This window comes from Oncorhynchus mykiss, chromosome 4 (genome assembly GCF_057628025.1).
Source record: "Oncorhynchus mykiss isolate SJ-2025 chromosome 4, ASM5762802v1, whole genome shotgun sequence".
Classification (NCBI taxonomy): Eukaryota; Metazoa; Chordata; class Actinopteri; order Salmoniformes; family Salmonidae; genus Oncorhynchus; species Oncorhynchus mykiss.
In genome coordinates this window covers 1,788,706-1,807,501 of record NC_143025.1, presented here as the reverse complement: position 1 = coordinate 1,807,501, position 18,796 = coordinate 1,788,706, and the positions used below count along the sequence as shown (strand labels likewise).

At 43.6% G+C, this 18,796-nt stretch overlaps 2 protein-coding genes across 4 annotated transcripts in view; one reads left to right on the top strand and one right to left on the bottom strand.

Annotated features, from left to right (window-relative positions):
- hacd3 (3-hydroxyacyl-CoA dehydratase 3) overlaps window positions 1-1,149 on the bottom strand; it is a 17,423-nt gene extending 16,274 nt beyond the window's left edge. Inside the window, exon 1 of the mRNA XM_090230821.1 lies at window positions 615-1,149. Within this exon, the coding sequence (XP_090086947.1) occupies window positions 615-698 (84 nt within the window). The 5' untranslated portion in view covers window positions 699-1,149. The remainder of the gene's footprint in view (window positions 1-614) is intronic.
- Window positions 782-18,796, top strand: ppcdc (phosphopantothenoylcysteine decarboxylase). Of its 3 annotated transcripts, XM_090230823.1 has the most exons (6): window positions 857-1,162; window positions 5,626-5,721; window positions 10,598-10,726; window positions 17,641-17,809; window positions 18,004-18,098; window positions 18,299-18,796. In XM_090230823.1, the coding sequence occupies exons 1-6, from the start codon at window positions 1,019-1,021 to the stop codon at window positions 18,305-18,307; spliced, it is 642 nt and encodes a 213-aa protein (XP_090086949.1). In that variant the 5' UTR covers window positions 857-1,018; the 3' UTR covers window positions 18,308-18,796. The 3 variants fall into 3 exon arrangements, with proteins under 3 accessions (XP_036824444.1, XP_090086949.1, XP_090086950.1); XM_036968549.2 differs by having other exon boundaries at window positions 782-1,162; window positions 18,004-18,368; XM_090230824.1 differs by lacking the exons at window positions 10,598-10,726; window positions 18,299-18,796 and having other exon boundaries at window positions 1,019-1,162; window positions 18,004-18,233.

Genomic DNA, 18,796 nt, shown 5'->3' with positions numbered 1-18,796 from the left:
CAGCAGGTAGCCTAGTGGTTAGAGCGTTGGGTCAGTAACCAGCAGGTAGCCTAGTGGTTAGAGCTTTGGGCCAGTAACCAGCAGGTAGTCTAGTGGTTAGAGCGTTGGGTCAGTAACCAGCAGGTAGCCTAGTGGTTAGAGCTTTGGGCCAGTAACCAGCAGGTAGCCTAGTGGTTAGAGCTTTGGGCCAGTAACCAGCAGGTAGCCTAGTGGTTAGAGAGTTGGGTCAGTAACCAGCAGGTAGCCTCGTGGTTAGAGTGTTGGGCCAGTAACCAGCAGGTAGCCTAGTGGTTAGAGAGTTGGACTAGTAACTGAAAGGTTGCAAGATCAAATCCCTGAGCTGACAAGGTAAAAATCTGTCGTTCTGCCCCTGAACAGGCAGTTAACCCCACTGTTCCTAGGCCGTCATTGAAAATAAGAATTTGTTCTTAACTGACTTGCCTAGTTAAATAAATCAAAATGATTTTCTATAATGCAATGATAGCCTACTCAGTCACATTAGGGCTACATCCTCATGCTAAGGGTCGATTCTCAGCCCAATGTGCACTTCGGAGTACAGTGTTTGTGAGCGGTGTATTTATTGCCTCTGGGTGACAGGTCCTCTCTCCACTCACCTGCGCGTCAATCAGCTCCACTCGCAGGTAGATGTCCTCATGCCGCTGAGCCCAGTAGACGTGAGGAGTCAGCGTCTGCTGCATCGCACCTGTTGAGAATATCAGCACAATTCACGCATGAAAAAAAACTAAAATAACATGCCGGACGATGTGTCTCTCTTGCGGAAGCCGTCGAGGAGCCAGAATATTCTATGGAACTAGCGTGCGCGCTCACGAAAGGTCGTTGCGATACGTGCTCGTTCACCAGTCACTGTTGGTCACGTGGTATCAATGTTTACGGAAGCTGCATCGTGCGAAGTTTATAGAGGCTAAAAGTTGGCGATATTTTGCGTATTCTTGGCAATCAGCATGCTCCTAATAACGTGTTGAAGTTGTTTTTTTGTAGTGATCGTTTTCCAGCTAACATGCAGGCGGAATCACCCGTAACGTCTCCGAAATTTGATTTGTTAGACTCGTGTGGTAAATTTCGTGTGCTGGTTGGGGTCACGGGTAGTGTGGCAGCGCTCAAAGTGCCTCTGTTGGTCTCCCAACTTCTAGAGTTACCCGGGGTAAGTATAGGCATCTAACTGGGATGTATTTCCTGCTAGCTATATCTGGATTCATTTTTTGTTTTATTTATTTATTTATTTAATTAACTATTAATTATTATATATGTATATATATATAATATATTTGTATTTATTAGAGAAAGAAGAAAAAAATGCAATACTATTTTATATATATATATATATATATATATATATATATATATATATATATATATATATATAAAATAAATAATATTGCATATTTTTATATAATATATTTGGATTCATGAGTCAGCGTTACTCAAACAGGTATGGGGTCAACCGTTGCTCTCTGTGACCTGCACATGCATGATTATACCGCTGGAGGACGATGTGCACCTTGTATCAAACCAAATCTATCGCTGTATTGTCAAGAGGGGTTATTATGCCATTTAATGGAAACTGACGGGGAAATTCCATACGCAAATAATTATTTACATATCCTAGAGGCGCAGTCACGACGTTACACTTGTAATATCAGGTCATCTCAGCATTAACGTAACAGGTTAATGCTACCACATCCGGTTTTCAGCACAAAAGGAAACTAGGTTGAATTAGCTCTATCCCCGAAAATCTGTTATGTAGATAGGCCTAGATAATCAACACTTCTAATAGCAGGTCACATCGATGCCAAGCTAAATTATCAAACCCCTTACCGGCCCAATAAACTTATCAACTTCAGTTTACCTTGAAGAATATCAGAATGTCAAATTATGGACATTTGAAGAGGCACAAACAGAGGTAAATCACAGATAAGGTTGGACATCAGCCACAAATGTTTTTTATCCTCATATCTGGACTGTAACACTGCAATATAATTCATAATTAATCTATTTGTTCATGCTTTCATGTGATGGTTCTATTTTGGGGAGTGCCACTGTATAAGACAATATAAAAAATGTATTCCCCTACCTGAGAATAGTAAACCCCCCTTTACTGGCTCAAATAGCCGACCAATCAGCCTGTTACCAACCCTTAGTAAACTTTTGGAAAAAATTGTGTTTGACCAGATACAATGCTATTTCACAGTAAACAAATTGACAACAAAATGTTAGCATGCTGGGTAGGTAGGTAAGAACACTCAACAAGCACAGCACTTACACAAATGACTGATGATTGGCTGAGAGAAATTGATGATAAAAGATTGTGGGGACTTCAGTGCAGCTTTTGACATTATTGATCACAGTCTGCTGCTGGAAAAACGTTTGTGCTATGGCTTTACACCCTCTGCTATAATGTTGTTAAAGAGATACCTACCAAGGAATAAGTCAAAACTAAAAGCATTGTATTTGGGACAAATCAAACACTAAATCCTAAACCTCAACTAAATTGTGTAATGAATAATGTGGAAATTGAGCAAGTTGAGGTGACTAAACTGCTTGGAGTAACTCTGGATTGTAAACTGTCATGGTCAAAGCATATTGATACAACAGTTGCTAAGATGGGGAGAAGTCTGTCCATAATAAAGTGCTGCTCTACCTTCTTAACAACACTATCAACAAGGCAGGTCCTACAGGCCCTAGTTTCTACCTTCTTAACAGCACTATCAACAAGGCAGGTCCTACAGGCCCTAGTTTCTACCTTCTTAACAACACTATCAACACGGCTGGCCCTTGGATGTACACAGAGAGCTAATATTATAACACACACTATACATACACGCACACACACAGGCACAGACACATGCACACACAAACACGATAACACACACACACTATACATACACGCACACACACAGGCACAGACACATGCACACACAAACACGATAACACACACACACTATACATACACACACAGGCACAGACACATGCACACACAAACACGATAACACACACACACTATACATACACACACACACACAGGCACAGACACATGCACACACAAACACGATAACACACACTATACATACACGCACACACACATGCACACACAAACACGATAACACACACACACTATACATACACGCACACACACAGGCGCAGACACATGCACACACAAACACGATAACACACACACTATACATACAGTGCCTTGCGAAAGTATTCGGCCCCCTTGAACTTTGTGACCTTTTACCACATTTCAGGCTTCAAACATAAAGATATAAAACTGTATTTTTTTGTGAAGAATCAACAACAAGTGGGACACAATCATGAAGTGGAACGACATTTATTGGATATTTCAAACTTTTTTAACAAATCAAAAACTGAAGAATTGGGCGTGCAAAATTATTCAGCCCCTTTACTTTCAGTGCAGCAAACTCTCTCCAGAAGTTCAGTGAGGATCTCTGAATGATCCAATGTTGACCTAAATGACTAATGATGATAAATACAATCCACCTGTGTGTAATCAAGTCTCCGTATAAATGCACCTGCACTGTGATAGTCTCAGAGGTCCGTTAAAAGCGCAGAGATCATCATGAAGAACAAGGAACACACCAGGCAGGTCCGAGATACTGTTGTGAAGAAGTTTAAAGCCGGATTTGGATACAAAAAGATTTCCCAAGCTTTAAACATCCCAAGGAGCACTGTGCAAGTGATAATATTGAAATGGAAGGAGTATCAGACCACTGCAAATCTACCAAGACCTGGCCGTCCCTCTAAACTTTCAGCTCATACAAGGAGAAGACTGATCAGAGATGCAGCCAAGAGGCCCATGATCACTCTGGATGAACTGCAGAGATCTACAGCTGAGGTGGGAGACTCTGTCCATAGGACAACAATCAGTCGTATATTGCACAAATCTGGCCTTTATGGAAGAGTGGCAAGAAGAAAGCCATTTCTTAAAGATATCCATAAAAAGTGTTGTTTAAAGTTTGCCACAAGCCACCTGGGAGACACACCAAACATGTGGAAGAAGGTGCTCTGGTCAGATGAAACCAAAATTGAACTTTTTGGCAACAATGCAAAACGTTATGTTTGGCGTAAAAGCAACACACCATCCCCACTGTCAAACATGGTGGTGGCAGCATCATGGTTTGGGCCTGCTTTTCTTCAGCAGGGACAGGGAAGATGGTTAAAATTGATGGGAAGATGGATGGAGCCAAATACAGGACCATTCTGGAAGAAAACCTGATGGAGTCTGCAAAAGACCTGAGACTGGGACGGAGATTTGTCTTCCAACAAGACAATGATCCAAAACATAAAGCAAAATCTACAATGGAATGGTTCAAAAATAAACATATCCAGGTGTTAGAATGGCCAAGTCAAAGTCCAGACCTGAATCCAATCGAGAATCTGTGGAAAGAACTGAAAACTGCTGTTCACAAATGCTCTCCATCCAACCTCACTGAGCTTGAGCTGTTTTGCAAGGAGGAATGGGAAAAAATGTCAGTCTCTCGATGTGCAAAACTGATAGAGACATACCCCAAGCGACTTACAGCTGTAATCGCAGCAAAAGGTGGCGCTACAAAGTATTAACTTAAGGGGGCTGAATAATTTTGCACGCCCAATTTTTCAGTTTTTGATTTGTTAAAGTTTTAAATATCCAATAAATGTCGTTCCACTTCATGATTGTGTCCCAGTTGTTGTTGATTCTTCACAAAAAAATACAGTTTTATATCTTTATGTTTGATGCCTGAAATGTGGCAAAAGGTCGCAAAGTTCATGGGGGCCGAATACTTTCGCAAGGCACTGTATGTGGTAGTAGAGTAGTGGTCTGAGGGAACACACTTAATGTATTGTAGAGTAGTGATCCCACCCTTATTTAGAAAGGAAGCGGCTAGGGGATCCTAGGGTATAAGGGCTAGGGGTTGATCCTAGGGTATAGGGGCTAGTGGTTGATCCTAGGGGACAGGGGCTAGGGATTGATCCTAGGGTATAGGGGCTAGGGGTTGATCCTAGGGTATAGGGGCTATGGGGTTGATCCTAGGGTATAGGAGCTAGGGGTTGATCCTAGGGTATAGGAGCTAGGGGTTGATCCTAGGGTATATGGGCTAGGGGTTGATCCTAGGGTATAGGGGCTAGGGGTTGATCCTAGGGTATAGGTGGTAGGGGCTAGGGGTTGATCCCAGGGTATAGGGATTAGGGGTTGACCCCAGGGGAGAGGTGGTAGGGATTAGGGGTTGATCCCAGGGGAGAGGTGGTAGGGATTATGGGTTGATCCTAGGGGAGAGGTGGTTGGGATTAGGGGTTGATCCTAGGGGAGAGGTGGTTGGTATTAGGGGTTGATCCTAGGGGAGAGGTGGTTGGGATTAGGAGTTGATCCTAGGGTATAGGGATTAGGGGTTGATCCTAGGGGAGAGGTGGTTGGGATTAGGGGTTGATCCTAGGGGAGAGGTGGTTGGGATTAGGAGTTGATCCTAGGGTATAGGGATTAGGGGTTGATCCTAGGGGAGAGGTGGTTGGGATTAGGGGTTGATCCTAGGGGAGAGGTGGTTGGGATTAGGGGTTGGTTTGTGTTTCAAGGTTGGAATAACACCCTCATTGTGTGTGTCTTCCCGTTTGCAGGTGGATGTGCGTGTTGTCACTACAGAACACGCCAAGCACTTCTACAACCCTGCTGATGTGGCTGTCAGAGTCTACAGTGACACACATGAGTGGGAGGTTGGTTATCAAACAGAGGTCCTGTCTAGATAAGATGGAGTTTAGGTCAAATTGACATCCCAAAGTTTTTTGTTGTTGTTGCATTTTTAGCTAATCCTAACCCTTTTCCTAACCTCATCCTAATTATCCTGACCTGCTGCGTAAATTCTCCTAATCTGCTATGAAAAGTCCATTCTGACATAAACAGTATACCATCTAGTGAAAACCTCAGACACAGGGTTTAGTCGTGAAGAGTTATAATTGATTTGTAGTTGACTGGCCGGCAGGTAGCCTAGTGGTCATTGGGGCAGGTAGCCTAGGGGTTATTGCCTTGGGGTTATTGGGGCAGGTAGCCTAGGGGTTATTGCCTTGGGGTTATTGGGGCAGGTAGCCTAGGGGTTTTTGGGGCAGGTAGCCTGGGGCAGGTAGCCTAGGGGTTATTGGGGCAGGTAGCCTAGGGGTTATTGCCTTGGGGTTATTGGGGCAGGTAGCTTAGGGGTTATTGGGGCAGGTAGCCTAGGGGTTATTGGGGCAGGTAGCCTAGGGGTTATTGGGGCAGGTAGCCTAGGGGTTATTGGGGCAGGTAGCCTAGGGGTTATTGGGGCAGGTAGCCTTGGGGTTATTGGGGCAGGTAGCCTAGGGGTTATTGGGGCAGGTAGCCTAGGGGTTATTGCCTTGGGGTTATTGGGGCAGGTAGCTTAGGGGGTTATTGGGGCAGGTAGCCTAGGGGTTATTTGGGCAGGTAGCCTAGGGGTTATTGGGGCAGGTAGCCTGGCGCAGGTAGCCTAGGGGTTATTGGGGCAGGTAGCCTAGGGGTTATTGGGGCAGGTAGCCTAGGGGTTATTGCCTTGGGGTTATTGGGGCAGGTAGCCTAGGGGTTTTGGGGCAGGTAGCCTGGGGCAGGTAGCCTAGGGGTTATTGGGGCAGGTAGCCTAGGGGTTATTGCCTTGGGGTTATTGGGGCAGGTAGCTTAGGGGTTATTGGGGCAGGTAGCCTAGGGGTTATTGGGGCAGGTAGCCTAGGGGTTATTGGGGCAGGTAGCCTAGGGGTTATTGGGGCAGGTAGCCTAGGGGTTATTGGGGCAGGTAGCCTAGGGGTTATTGGGGCAGGTAGCCTAGGGGTTATTGGGGCAGGTAGCCTAGGGGTTATTGGGGCAGGTAGCCTAGGGGTTATTGGGGCAGGTAGCCTAGGGGTTATTGGGGCAGGTAGCCTAGGGGTTATTGGGGCAGGTAGCCTATGGGTTATTGGGCAGGTAGCCTAGGGGTTATTGGGGCAGGTAGCCTAGGGGTTATTGGGGCAGGTAGCCTAGGGGTTATTGCCTTGGGGTTATTGGGGCAGGTAGCCTAGGGGTTATTGGGGCAGGTAGCCTAGGGGTTATTGGGGCAGGTAGCCTAGGGGTTATTGGGGCAGGTAGCCTTGGGGTTATTGGGGCAGGTAGCCTAGGGGTTATTGGGGCAGGTAGCCTAGGGGTTATCGGGGCAGGTAGCCTTGGGGTTATTGCCTTGGGGTTATTGAGGCAGGTAGCCTAGGGGTTATTGGGGCAGGTAGGCTAGCGGTTAAAGCGTTAACCAAAAGGTCGCTGGTTTGAATACTTTAGCCGACAAGGTGGAATATCTGTCGATGTGCCCTTGAGCAAGGCACTCAATCCAAATTGCTCCAGTTGCGACGTACTACTATGGCTGACCCTGTAAAACAACACATGTACCTATCCGGTAACCGGTTTATGTGACAATGAAATATATATATAGTATTATTTACTGGTCTGATATTTCCATATCTAATTGCGGTTTGGAAATCAAATGTCTTCTTAGACGAATCTGTCTGTAGTTGTGGCTACCAAAATATTTTCTCAACTCTTCATATTGAGCAACTAGAGGAGCACATCTGCCACCCCCGGTAAGAGCACATGTTACTTTCTGTGATGTGTATTTATCCTCTTTCAGATGTCAGACAGCCATGGTTCCAGTCTCATACCAAGGTAAAGTGTTTGGTAAATGTTGACTGGACTCTATTGGACCCCTGTAGGTTTGGTAAAAGTTTGAAATATCCAATAAATGTCGTTCCACTTCATGATTGTGTCCCACTTGTTGTTGATTCTTCACAAAAAAATACAGTTTTATATCTTTATGTTTGAAGCCTGAAATGTGGCAAAAGGTCGCAAAGTTCAAGGGGGCCGAATACTTTCGCAAGGCACACTGGTCTGAATACTACTCAGCTGTAGACCTAGAGGTGATAACTGGTCTGAATACTACTCAGCTGTAGACCTAGATGTGATAACTGGTCTGAATACTACTCAGCTGTAGTCCTAGAGGTGATAACTGGTCTGAATACTACTCAGCTGTGGACCTAGATGTGATAACTGGTCTGAATACTACTCAGCTGTGGACCTAGATGTGATAACTGGTCTGAATACTACTCAGCTGTAGTCCTAGATGTGATAACTGGTCTGAATACTACTCAGCTGTGGACCTAGATGTGATAACTGGTCTGAATACTACTCAGCTGTAGACCTAGATGTGATAACTGGTCTGAATACTACTCAGCTGTAGACCTAGATGTGATAACTGGTCAGAATACTACTCAGCTGTAGACCTAGATGTGATAACTGGTCTGAATACTACTCAGCTGTAGACCTAGAGGTGATAACTGGTCTGACTACTATTCCTCTGTCTCAGCTGTAGACCTAGAGGTGATAACTGGTCTGAATACTACTCAGCTGTAGTCCTAGATGTGATAACTGGTCTGAATACTACTCAGCTGTAGTCCTAGAGGTGATAACTGGTCTGAGTACTACTCAGCTGTAGACCTAGATGTGATAACTGGTCTGAATACTACTCAGCTGTAGTCCTAGAGGTGATAACTGGTCTGAATACTACTCAGCTGTGGACCTAGATGTGATAACTGGTCTGAATACTACTCAGCTGTAGACCTAGATGTGATAACTGGTCTGAATACTACTCAGCTGTAGACCTAGATGTGATAACTGGTCTGAATACTACTCAGCTGTGGACCTAGATGTGATAACTGGTCTGAATACTACTCAGCTGTAGACCTAGATGTGATAACTGGTCTGAATACTACTCAGCTGTAGACCTAGATGTGATAACTGGTCTGAATACTACTCAGCTGTAGTCCTAGATGTGATAACTGGTCTGAATACTACTCAGCTGTAGACCTAGATGTGATAACTGGTCTGAATACTACTCAGCTGTGGACCTAGATGTGATAACTGGTCTGAATACTACTCAGCTGTGGACCTAGATGTGATAACTGGTCTGAATACTACTCAGCTGTAGACCTAGATGTGATAACTGGTCTGAATACTACTCAGCTGTGGACCTAGATGTGATAACTGGTCTCAATACGATTCCTCTGTCTCAGCTGTAGACCTAGATGTGATAACTGGTCTGAATACTACTCAGCTGTAGACCTAGATGTGATAACTGGTCTGAATACTACTCAGCTGTAGACCTAGATGTGATAACTGGTCTGAATACTACTCAGCTGTAGACCTAGAGGTGATAACTGGTATGAATACTACTCAGCTGTAGACCTAGACGTGATAACTGGTCTGAATACTACTCAGCTGTAGTCCTAGATGTGATAACTGGTCTGAATACTACTCAGCTGTGGACCTAGATGTGATAACTGGTCTGAATACTACTCAGCTGTAGACCTAGATGTGATAACTGGTCTGAATACTACTCAGCTGTAGACCTAGATGTGATAACTGGTCAGAATACTACTCAGCTGTAGACCTAGATGTGATAACTGGTCTGAATACTACTCAGCTGTAGACCTAGAGGTGATAACTGGTCTGACTACTATTCCTCTGTCTCAGCTGTAGACCTAGAGGTGATAACTGGTCTGAATACTACTCAGCTGTAGTCCTAGATGTGATAACTGGTCTGAATACTACTCAGCTGTAGTCCTAGAGGTGATAACTGGTCTGAGTACTACTCAGCTGTAGACCTAGATGTGATAACTGGTCTGAATACTACTCAGCTGTAGTCCTAGAGGTGATAACTGGTCTGAATACTACTCAGCTGTGGACCTAGATGTGATAACTGGTCTGAATACTACTCAGCTGTAGACCTAGATGTGATAACTGGTCTGAATACTACTCAGCTGTAGACCTAGATGTGATAACTGGTCTGAATACTACTCAGCTGTGGACCTAGATGTGATAACTGGTCTGAATACTACTCAGCTGTAGACCTAGATGTGATAACTGGTCTGAATACTACTCAGCTGTAGACCTAGATGTGATAACTGGTCTGAATACTACTCAGCTGTAGTCCTAGATGTGATAACTGGTCTGAATACTACTCAGCTGTAGACCTAGATGTGATAACTGGTCTGAATACTACTCAGCTGTGGACCTAGATGTGATAACTGGTCTGAATACTACTCAGCTGTGGACCTAGATGTGATAACTGGTCTGAATACTACTCAGCTGTAGACCTAGATGTGATAACTGGTCTGAATACTACTCAGCTGTGGACCTAGATGTGATAACTGGTCTCAATACGATTCCTCTGTCTCAGCTGTAGACCTAGATGTGATAACTGGTCTGAATACTACTCAGCTGTAGACCTAGATGTGATAACTGGTCTGAATACTACTCAGCTGTAGACCTAGATGTGATAACTGGTCTGAATACTACTCAGCTGTAGACCTAGAGGTGATAACTGGTATGAATACTACTCAGCTGTAGACCTAGACGTGATAACTGGTCTGAATACTACTCAGCTGTGGACCTAGATGTGATAACTGGTCTGAATACTACTCAGCTGTGGACCTAGATGTGATAACTGGTCTGAATACTACTCAGCTGTAGACCTAGAGGTGATAATGTATCTGATAATGTCTTGATAATGTTCCCATTGTCCCATAGCTGTGGAGCCAGCGTTCTGACCCTGTCCTGCACATAGAGCTGAGACGCTGGGCTGACCTCCTCGTTATAGCCCCTCTGGACGCTAACACACTGGGGAAAATCGCCAGCGGCATCTGTGACAACTTACTGGTGAGATCTTGTACTGGTAGACTGACAGGACATGGTTAGGATCCTCTAACTAGACAGACTGCCTGTCAACAGGACATGGTTAGGATCCTCTAACTAGACAGACTGCCTGTCAACAGGACATGGTTAGGATCCTCTAACTAGACATACTGCCTGTCAACAGGACATGGTTAGGATCCTCTAACTAGACAGACTGCCTGTCAACAGGACATGGTTAGGATCATCTGTAGCTAGACAGACTGCCTGTCAACAGGACATGGTTAGGATCCTCTAACTAGACAGACTGCCTGTCAACAGGACATGGTTAGGATCCTCTAACTAGACATACTGCCTGTCAACAGGACATGGTTAGGATCCTCTAACTAGACAGACTGCCTGTCAACAGGACATGGTTAGGATCCTCTAACTAGACAGACTGCCTGTCAACAGGGCATGGTTAGGATCCTCTAACTAGACAGACTGCCTGTCAACAGGGCATGGTTAGGATCCTCTAACTAGACAGACTGCCTGTCAACAGGACATGGTTAGGATCCTCTAACTAGACAGACTGCCTGTCAACAGGACATGGTTAGGATCCTCTAACTAGACAGACTGCCTGTCAACAGGACATGGTTAGGATCCTCTAACTAGACAGACTGCCTGTCAACAGGACATGGTTAGGATCCTCTAACTAGACAGACTGCCTGTCAACAGGACATGGTTAGGATCCTCTAACTAGACAGACTGCCTGTCAACAGGACATGGTTAGGATCCTCTAACTAGACAGACTGCCTGTCAACAGGACATGGTTAGGATCCTCTAACTAGACAGACTGCCTGTCAACAGGACATGGTTAGGATCCTCTAACTAGACAGACTGCCTGTCAACAGGACATGGTTAGGATCCTCTAACTAGACAGACTGCCTGTCAACAGGACATGGTTAGGATCCTCTAACTAGACATACTGCCTGTCAACAGGGCATGGTTAGGATCCTCTAACTAGACAGACTGCCTGTCAACAGGGCATGGTTAGGATCCTCTAGACATACTGCCTGTCAACAGGGCATGGTTAGGATCCTCTAACTAGACAGACTGCCTGTCAACAGGACATGGTTAGGATCCTCTAACTAGACATACTGCCTGTCAACAGGACATGGTTAGGATCCTCTAACTAGACAGACTGCCTGTCAACAGGACATGGTTAGGATCCTCTAACTAGACAGACTGCCTGTCAACAGGACATGGTTAGGATCCTCTGTAGCTAGACAGACTGCCTGTCAACAGGACATGGTTAGGATCCTCTAACTAGACAGACTGCCTGTCAACAGGACATGGTTAGGATCCTCTAACTAGACAGACTGCCTGTCAACAGGACATGGTTAGGATCCTCTAACTAGACAGACTGCCTGTCAACAGGACATGGTTAGGATCCTCTAACTAGACAGACTGCCTGTCAACAGGACATGGTTAGGATCCTCTAACTAGACAGATTGTCTGTCAACAGGACATGGTTAGGATCCTCTAGCTAGACAGACTGCCTGTCAACAGGGCATGGTTAGGATCCTCTAACTAGACAGACTGCCTGTCAACAGGGCATGGTTAGGATCCTCTAGACAGACTGCCTGTCAACAGGGCATGGTTAGGATCCTCTAACTAGACAGACTGCCTGTCAACAGGGCATGGTTAGGATCCTCTAACTAGACAGACTGCCTGTCAACAGGGCATGGTTAGGATCCTCTAACTAGACAGACTGCCTGTCAACAGGACATGGTTAGGATCCTCTAACTAGACAGACTGCCTGTCAACAGGACATGGTTAGGATCCTCTAACTAGACAGACTGCCTGTCAACAGGACATGGTTAGGATCCTCTAACTAGACAGACTGCCTGTCAACAGGACATGGTTAGGATCCTCTAACTAGACAGACTGCCTGTCAACAGGACATGGTTAGGATCCTCTAACTAGACAGACTGCCTGTCAACAGGGCATGGTTAGGATCCTCTAACTAGACAGACTGCCTGTCAACAGGACATGGTTAGGATCCTCTAACTAGACAGACTGCCTGTCAACAGGACATGGTTAGGATCCTCTAACTAGACAGACTGCCTGTCAACAGGACATGGTTAGGATCCTCTAACTAGACAGACTGCCTGTCAACAGGGCATGGTTAGGATCCTCTAACTAGACAGACTGCCTGTCAACAGGACATGGTTAGGATCCTCTAACTAGACAGACTGCCTGTCAACAGGACATGGTTAGGATCCTCTGTAGCTAGACAGACTGCCTGTCAACAGGACATGGTTAGGATCCTCTGTAGCTAGACAGACTGCCTGTCAACAGGGCATGGTTAGGATCCTCTAACTAGACAGACTGCCTGTCAACAGGACATGGTTAGGATCCTCTAACTAGACAGACTGCCTGTCAACAGGACATGGTTAGGATCCTCTAACTAGACAGACTGCCTGTCAACAGGACATGGTTAGGATCCTCTAACTAGACATACTGCCTGTCAACAGGACATGGTTAGGATCCTCTAACTAGACAGACTGCCTGTCAACAGGACATGGTTAGGATCCTCTAACTAGACAGACTGCCTGTCAACAGGACATGGTTAGCAGTACTATGACCATGAACACTACTATGAACACTACTATGACCATGAACACTACCATGAACACTACTATGACCATGAACACTACTATGAACACTACCATGAGCACTACCATGAACACTACTATGACCATGGACACTACTATGACCATGAACACTACCATGAACACTACTATGAACACTACCATGAACACTGCCATGAACACTGCTATGACCATGAACACTACTATGACCATGAACACTACTATGACCATGAACACTACCATGACCATGAACACTACCATGAACACTACCATGAACACTGCCATGAACACTGCTATGACCATGAACACTGCTATGACCATGAACACTACTATGACCATGAACACTACCATGACCATGAACACTACTATGACCATGAACACTACTATGACCATGAACACTACTATGACCATGAACACTACTATGAACACTACTATGACCATGAACACTACTATGAACACTACCATGAACACTACCATGACCATGAACACTACCATGAACACTGACCATGAACACTACTATGACCATGAACACTACTATGACCATGAACACTACTATGAACACTGCTATGACCATGAACACTGCTATGACCATGAACACTACTATGACCATGAACACTACTATGACCATGAACACTACTATGAACATGAACACTACTATGAACATGAACACTACTATGAACATGAACACTACTATGACCATGAACACTACTATGACCATGAACACTACTATGACCATGAACACTACTATGAACACTACTATGACCATGAACACTACTATGACCATGAACACTACTATGACCATGAACACTACTATGAACACTACTATGACCATGAACACTACTGTGACCATGAACACTACTATGACCATTACACTACTATGACCATGAACACTACTATGACCATGGACACTACTATGACCATGAACACTACTATGAACACTACCATGACCATGAACACTACTATGACCATGAATGCTACTATGACCATGAACACTACCATGACCATGAACACTACTTTGACCATGAACACTAACTAGACAGACTGCCATGAACACTACTATGACCATGAACACTACCATGAACACTACTATGACCATGAACACTACCATGAACACTACTATGACCATGAACACTACCATGAACACTACTATGACCATGAACACTACCATGAACACTACCATGAACACTACCATGAACACTACTGTGACCATTAACACTACTATAACCATGAACACTACCATGAACACTACTATGACCATGAACACTACCATTAACACTACCATGAACACTACCATTAACACTACTATGACCATGAACACTACTATGACCATGAACACTGCCATGAACACTACCATGAACACTACCATGAACACTACCATGAACACTACTGTGACCATTAACCCTACTATAACCATGAACACTACCATGAACACTACCATGAACACTACTGTGACCATTAACACTACTATAACCATGAACACTACCATGAACACTACCATGAACACTACTGTGACCATTAACACTACTATAACCATGAACACTATCATGAACACTACTGTGACCATGAACACTACTATGACCATGAACACTACCATGAACACTACCATGAACACTGCCATGAACACTACTATGTGGTTTTAATCCATTAGGACACTGTACTATCATATACTATATTCTACTGTACTCTATTCTACTGTGCTAGATTCTATTCTACTCTACTAGACTAGTATACTGTACGGTATTCTACTGTACTCTATTCTACTGTGCTAGATTATATTCTACTCTACTAGACTAGTATACTGTACTGTATTCTAATGTACTCTATTCTACTGTACTAGACTATTATATTGTATTCTATTCTACAGTACTCTACTATACTAGACTCTTTTCTACTGTTCTATACTCTTCTATTCTACTCTCCTCTCTATTCTACTGTACTATACTCTTCTCATACTCTATTCTACTGTATTGTACTCTATTATACTCTACTATACTCTACTCTCATACTATATTTTACTGTACTGTACTCCATTCTACTGTACTCTCATACTCTATTCTACTATACTCTATTATACTGTACTAGATTTTACTATACTTTATTCTACTCTACTCTCATACTCTATTCTACTGTACTCTCAGACTCTAGTATATTGTACTGTACTCTTTTCATACTCTATTCTACTATGCTATACTCTACTCTCATACTCTATTCTACTCTACTCTCATACTCTATTGTACTCTACTATACTATATTCTACTGTACTGTACTCTATTCTACTGTACTATACTGTACTCTCATACTCTATTCTACTCTACTCTCATACTCTATTGTACTCTACTATACTATATTCTACTGTACTCTACTCTCATATACTCTATTCTACTATAACCAGATACCAACCCTGATTACTTTCTTAAAGGGAACTGACCTCACCCCTCACCCCCTCACCTCCTCACCTCAACCCCTCCTTCACTTAATCCACAGATGTCCATCTGTCTTCCCAACACATCGCTCTCCTCTCCTACATCAAACACATTCCAAAGCCGTCTGGCTTCCTTCAGAGAACCATTAACTTCTGACATATATCTCCCAGTCTCTTTCATTTACTATCTCAATTATCAAAGTTTAGCTGATTCCAACAACTCTATTGTACTCTACTATACTGTAATGTACTATTCTGTACTATACTCTACTGTACTCTACTATACTGTAATGTACTATTCTGTACTATACTCTACTGTACTCTACTATACTGTAATGTACTCTACTATACTATATTGTACTCTACTATACTGTAATGTACTCCACTATACTCTATTGTACTCTACTATACTGTAATGTACTGTACTCTACTATACTGTTATGTGCTCTACTATACTCTATTGCACTCTACCATACTGTAATGTACTCTATACTGTAATGTACTCTGCTGTACTCTACCATACTGTAATGTACTCTACTATACTGTAATGTACTCTGCTGTACTCTACTATACTGTGATGTACTCTACTATACCCGGTTATACTCTACTATACTGTGGCGTGCTCTACTATACTCTACTATACTCTATTATACTGCAATGTGCTCTACTATACACTATTGTACTCAACTATACTGTAATGTACTCTACTATACTGTACTCTATTATACTCAGTTATACTCTACTATACTGTGACATGCTCTACTGTACTCTACTGTACTCTACTGTGCTGTACTATATTGTACTCTACTATACTGTAATGTGCTATACTCTACTGTGATGTACTATACTGTAATGTGCTGTACTCTACTATGCTCTACTGTGCTGTACTCTACTATACTGTAATGTACTATACTATACTGTACTCCACTATACGGTAATATCTTCTGCTATACTCTATTGTACTCTACTATACTGTGCTGTACTCTACTATACTGTAATGTACTATGCTCTACTGTGCTGTACTATACTGTAATGTACTATACTATACTGTCCTCTACTATACTGTAATGTGCTCTACTATACTGTGCTGTACTATACTGTACGCTACTATACTATAATGTGCTCTACTATACTGTGCTGTACTATACTGTACTCTACTATACTGTATTGTGCTCTACTATACTGTGCTGTACTCTACTATGCTCTACTGTGCTGTACTCTACTATACTGTAATGTACTATACTATACTGTACTCCACTATACTGTAATATCTTCTGCTATACTCTATTGTACTCTACTTTACTGTGCTGTACTCTACTATACTGTAATGTACTATGCTCTACTGTGCTGTACTATACTGTAATGTACTCTACTATATTGTAATGTACTATGCTCTACTGTGCTGTACTATACTGTACTCTACTATACTATACTGTACTCTACTATACTGTAATGTGCTCTACTATACTGTAATGTACTATACTCTACTGTGCTGTACTATACTGTAATGTGCTCTACTATACTGTGATGTACTCTGCCATACTCTACTGTACTCTACTATACTGTAATGTACTATACTGTACTCTACTCTACTATATTGTAATGTACTATGCTCTACTGTGCTGTACTATACTGTAATGTGCTCTACTATACTGTGGTGTACTCTGCCATACTCTACTGTACTCTACTATACTGTGCTGTACTATACTGTACTCTACTATACTGTAATGTACTATACTCTACTGTGCTGTACTATACTGTAATGTACTCTGCCATACTCTACTGTACTCTACTATACTGTACTGTGCTCTACTATACTGTGCTGTACTCTGCTATACTCTACTGTACTCTACTATACTGTAATGTACTCTACTTATTTTCAGACGTGTGTGGTGCGGGCCTGGGATACCAGTCGTCCTCTACTCTTCTGTCCAGCGATGAACACTGCTATGTGGCATCACCCCATCACCTCTCGCCAGGTGGACAGCCTTAAAGAGTTTGGCTACGTTGAGATCCCCTGCATCGCCAAGAAACTGGTCTGTGGAGACCAAGGTGTGTGCTGATAGTTCATAACGTGTGGAATGTTCAGATTGATGAATGGAAGCTTGTGTTAGTCGTTCCTCACTGCTATATGAAACACACTATTGTATTCTGTCTGGACTATGTACATCTTTCACCTTTGTACCTCTTACCTGTTTCTATTGTGGTTTATACATCGTTGAGTAACTTGGAGGGTCACTTTACAGGCAAAGGAGCCATGGCAGAGGTGTCAACGATCGTAGATGTTGTGAACCAATTCATCCAGAAAGCTGCCGAGTCTCCTCAGGAAGGAGCAGGCCAGGTGCTGTGAGGAAGGAGCAGGCCAGGTGCTGTGAGGAAGGAGCAGGCCAGGTGCTGTGAGGAAGGAGCAGGCCAGGTGCTGTGAGGAAGGAGCAGGCCAGGTGCTGTGAGGAAGGAGCAGGCCAGGTGCTGTGAGGAAGGAGCAGGCCAGGTGCTGTGAGGAAGGAGCAGGCCAGGTGCTGTGAGGAAGGAGCAGGCCAGGTGCTGTGAAGAAGGAGCAGGCCAGGTGCTGTGAGGAAGGAGCAGGCCAGGTGCTGTGAGGAAGGAGCAGGCCTGTGAATATTAATAAACTGCAGATAGTAAAACCCAGATGGACTCCTAGACCCTATGCACTTGTGGAGATCTGAGAGGATTTTGATTAGAATAGGTAATATGCTGAAACTTCCACCTAGCCTATCAGAGGGCAGGGTGGAACTATTACCATAATGACTGCGCCTGTCAAATCTTCTCAGATCTGCTTAAATCAATCCCTAGGTTCTAGGGGTCCGTTTGGGATTGGGCCAGGGTCTAGGCGTCCGTTTGGGATTGGGCCAGGGGTCCGTTTGGAATTGGGCCATTGACACGAAGATGAGGCATTCAGATGAAGATTGCTGCAGTTGTGATGTGATGTAATCATTTGAATGTAATGAACTGATTTTATTGAAGCCAAATGTTAAAGAGACAAGAGTTTGCAATAAATGTTTGTAATTTAATTATCAA

Excerpts from the sequence above, each read along its gene's own strand:
- ppcdc (XM_090230823.1), top strand. The coding sequence starts at position 1,019 with ATGCAGGCGGAATCACCCGTAACGTCTCCGAAATTTGATTTGTTAGAC. Across the intron at positions 1,163-5,625 it reads AACTTCTAGAGTTACCCGGG|GTGGATGTGCGTGTTGTCAC; the intron begins GTAAGTATAGGC and ends TCCCGTTTGCAG. Across the intron at positions 10,727-17,640 it reads GCATCTGTGACAACTTACTG|ACGTGTGTGGTGCGGGCCTG; the intron begins GTGAGATCTTGT and ends ACTTATTTTCAG.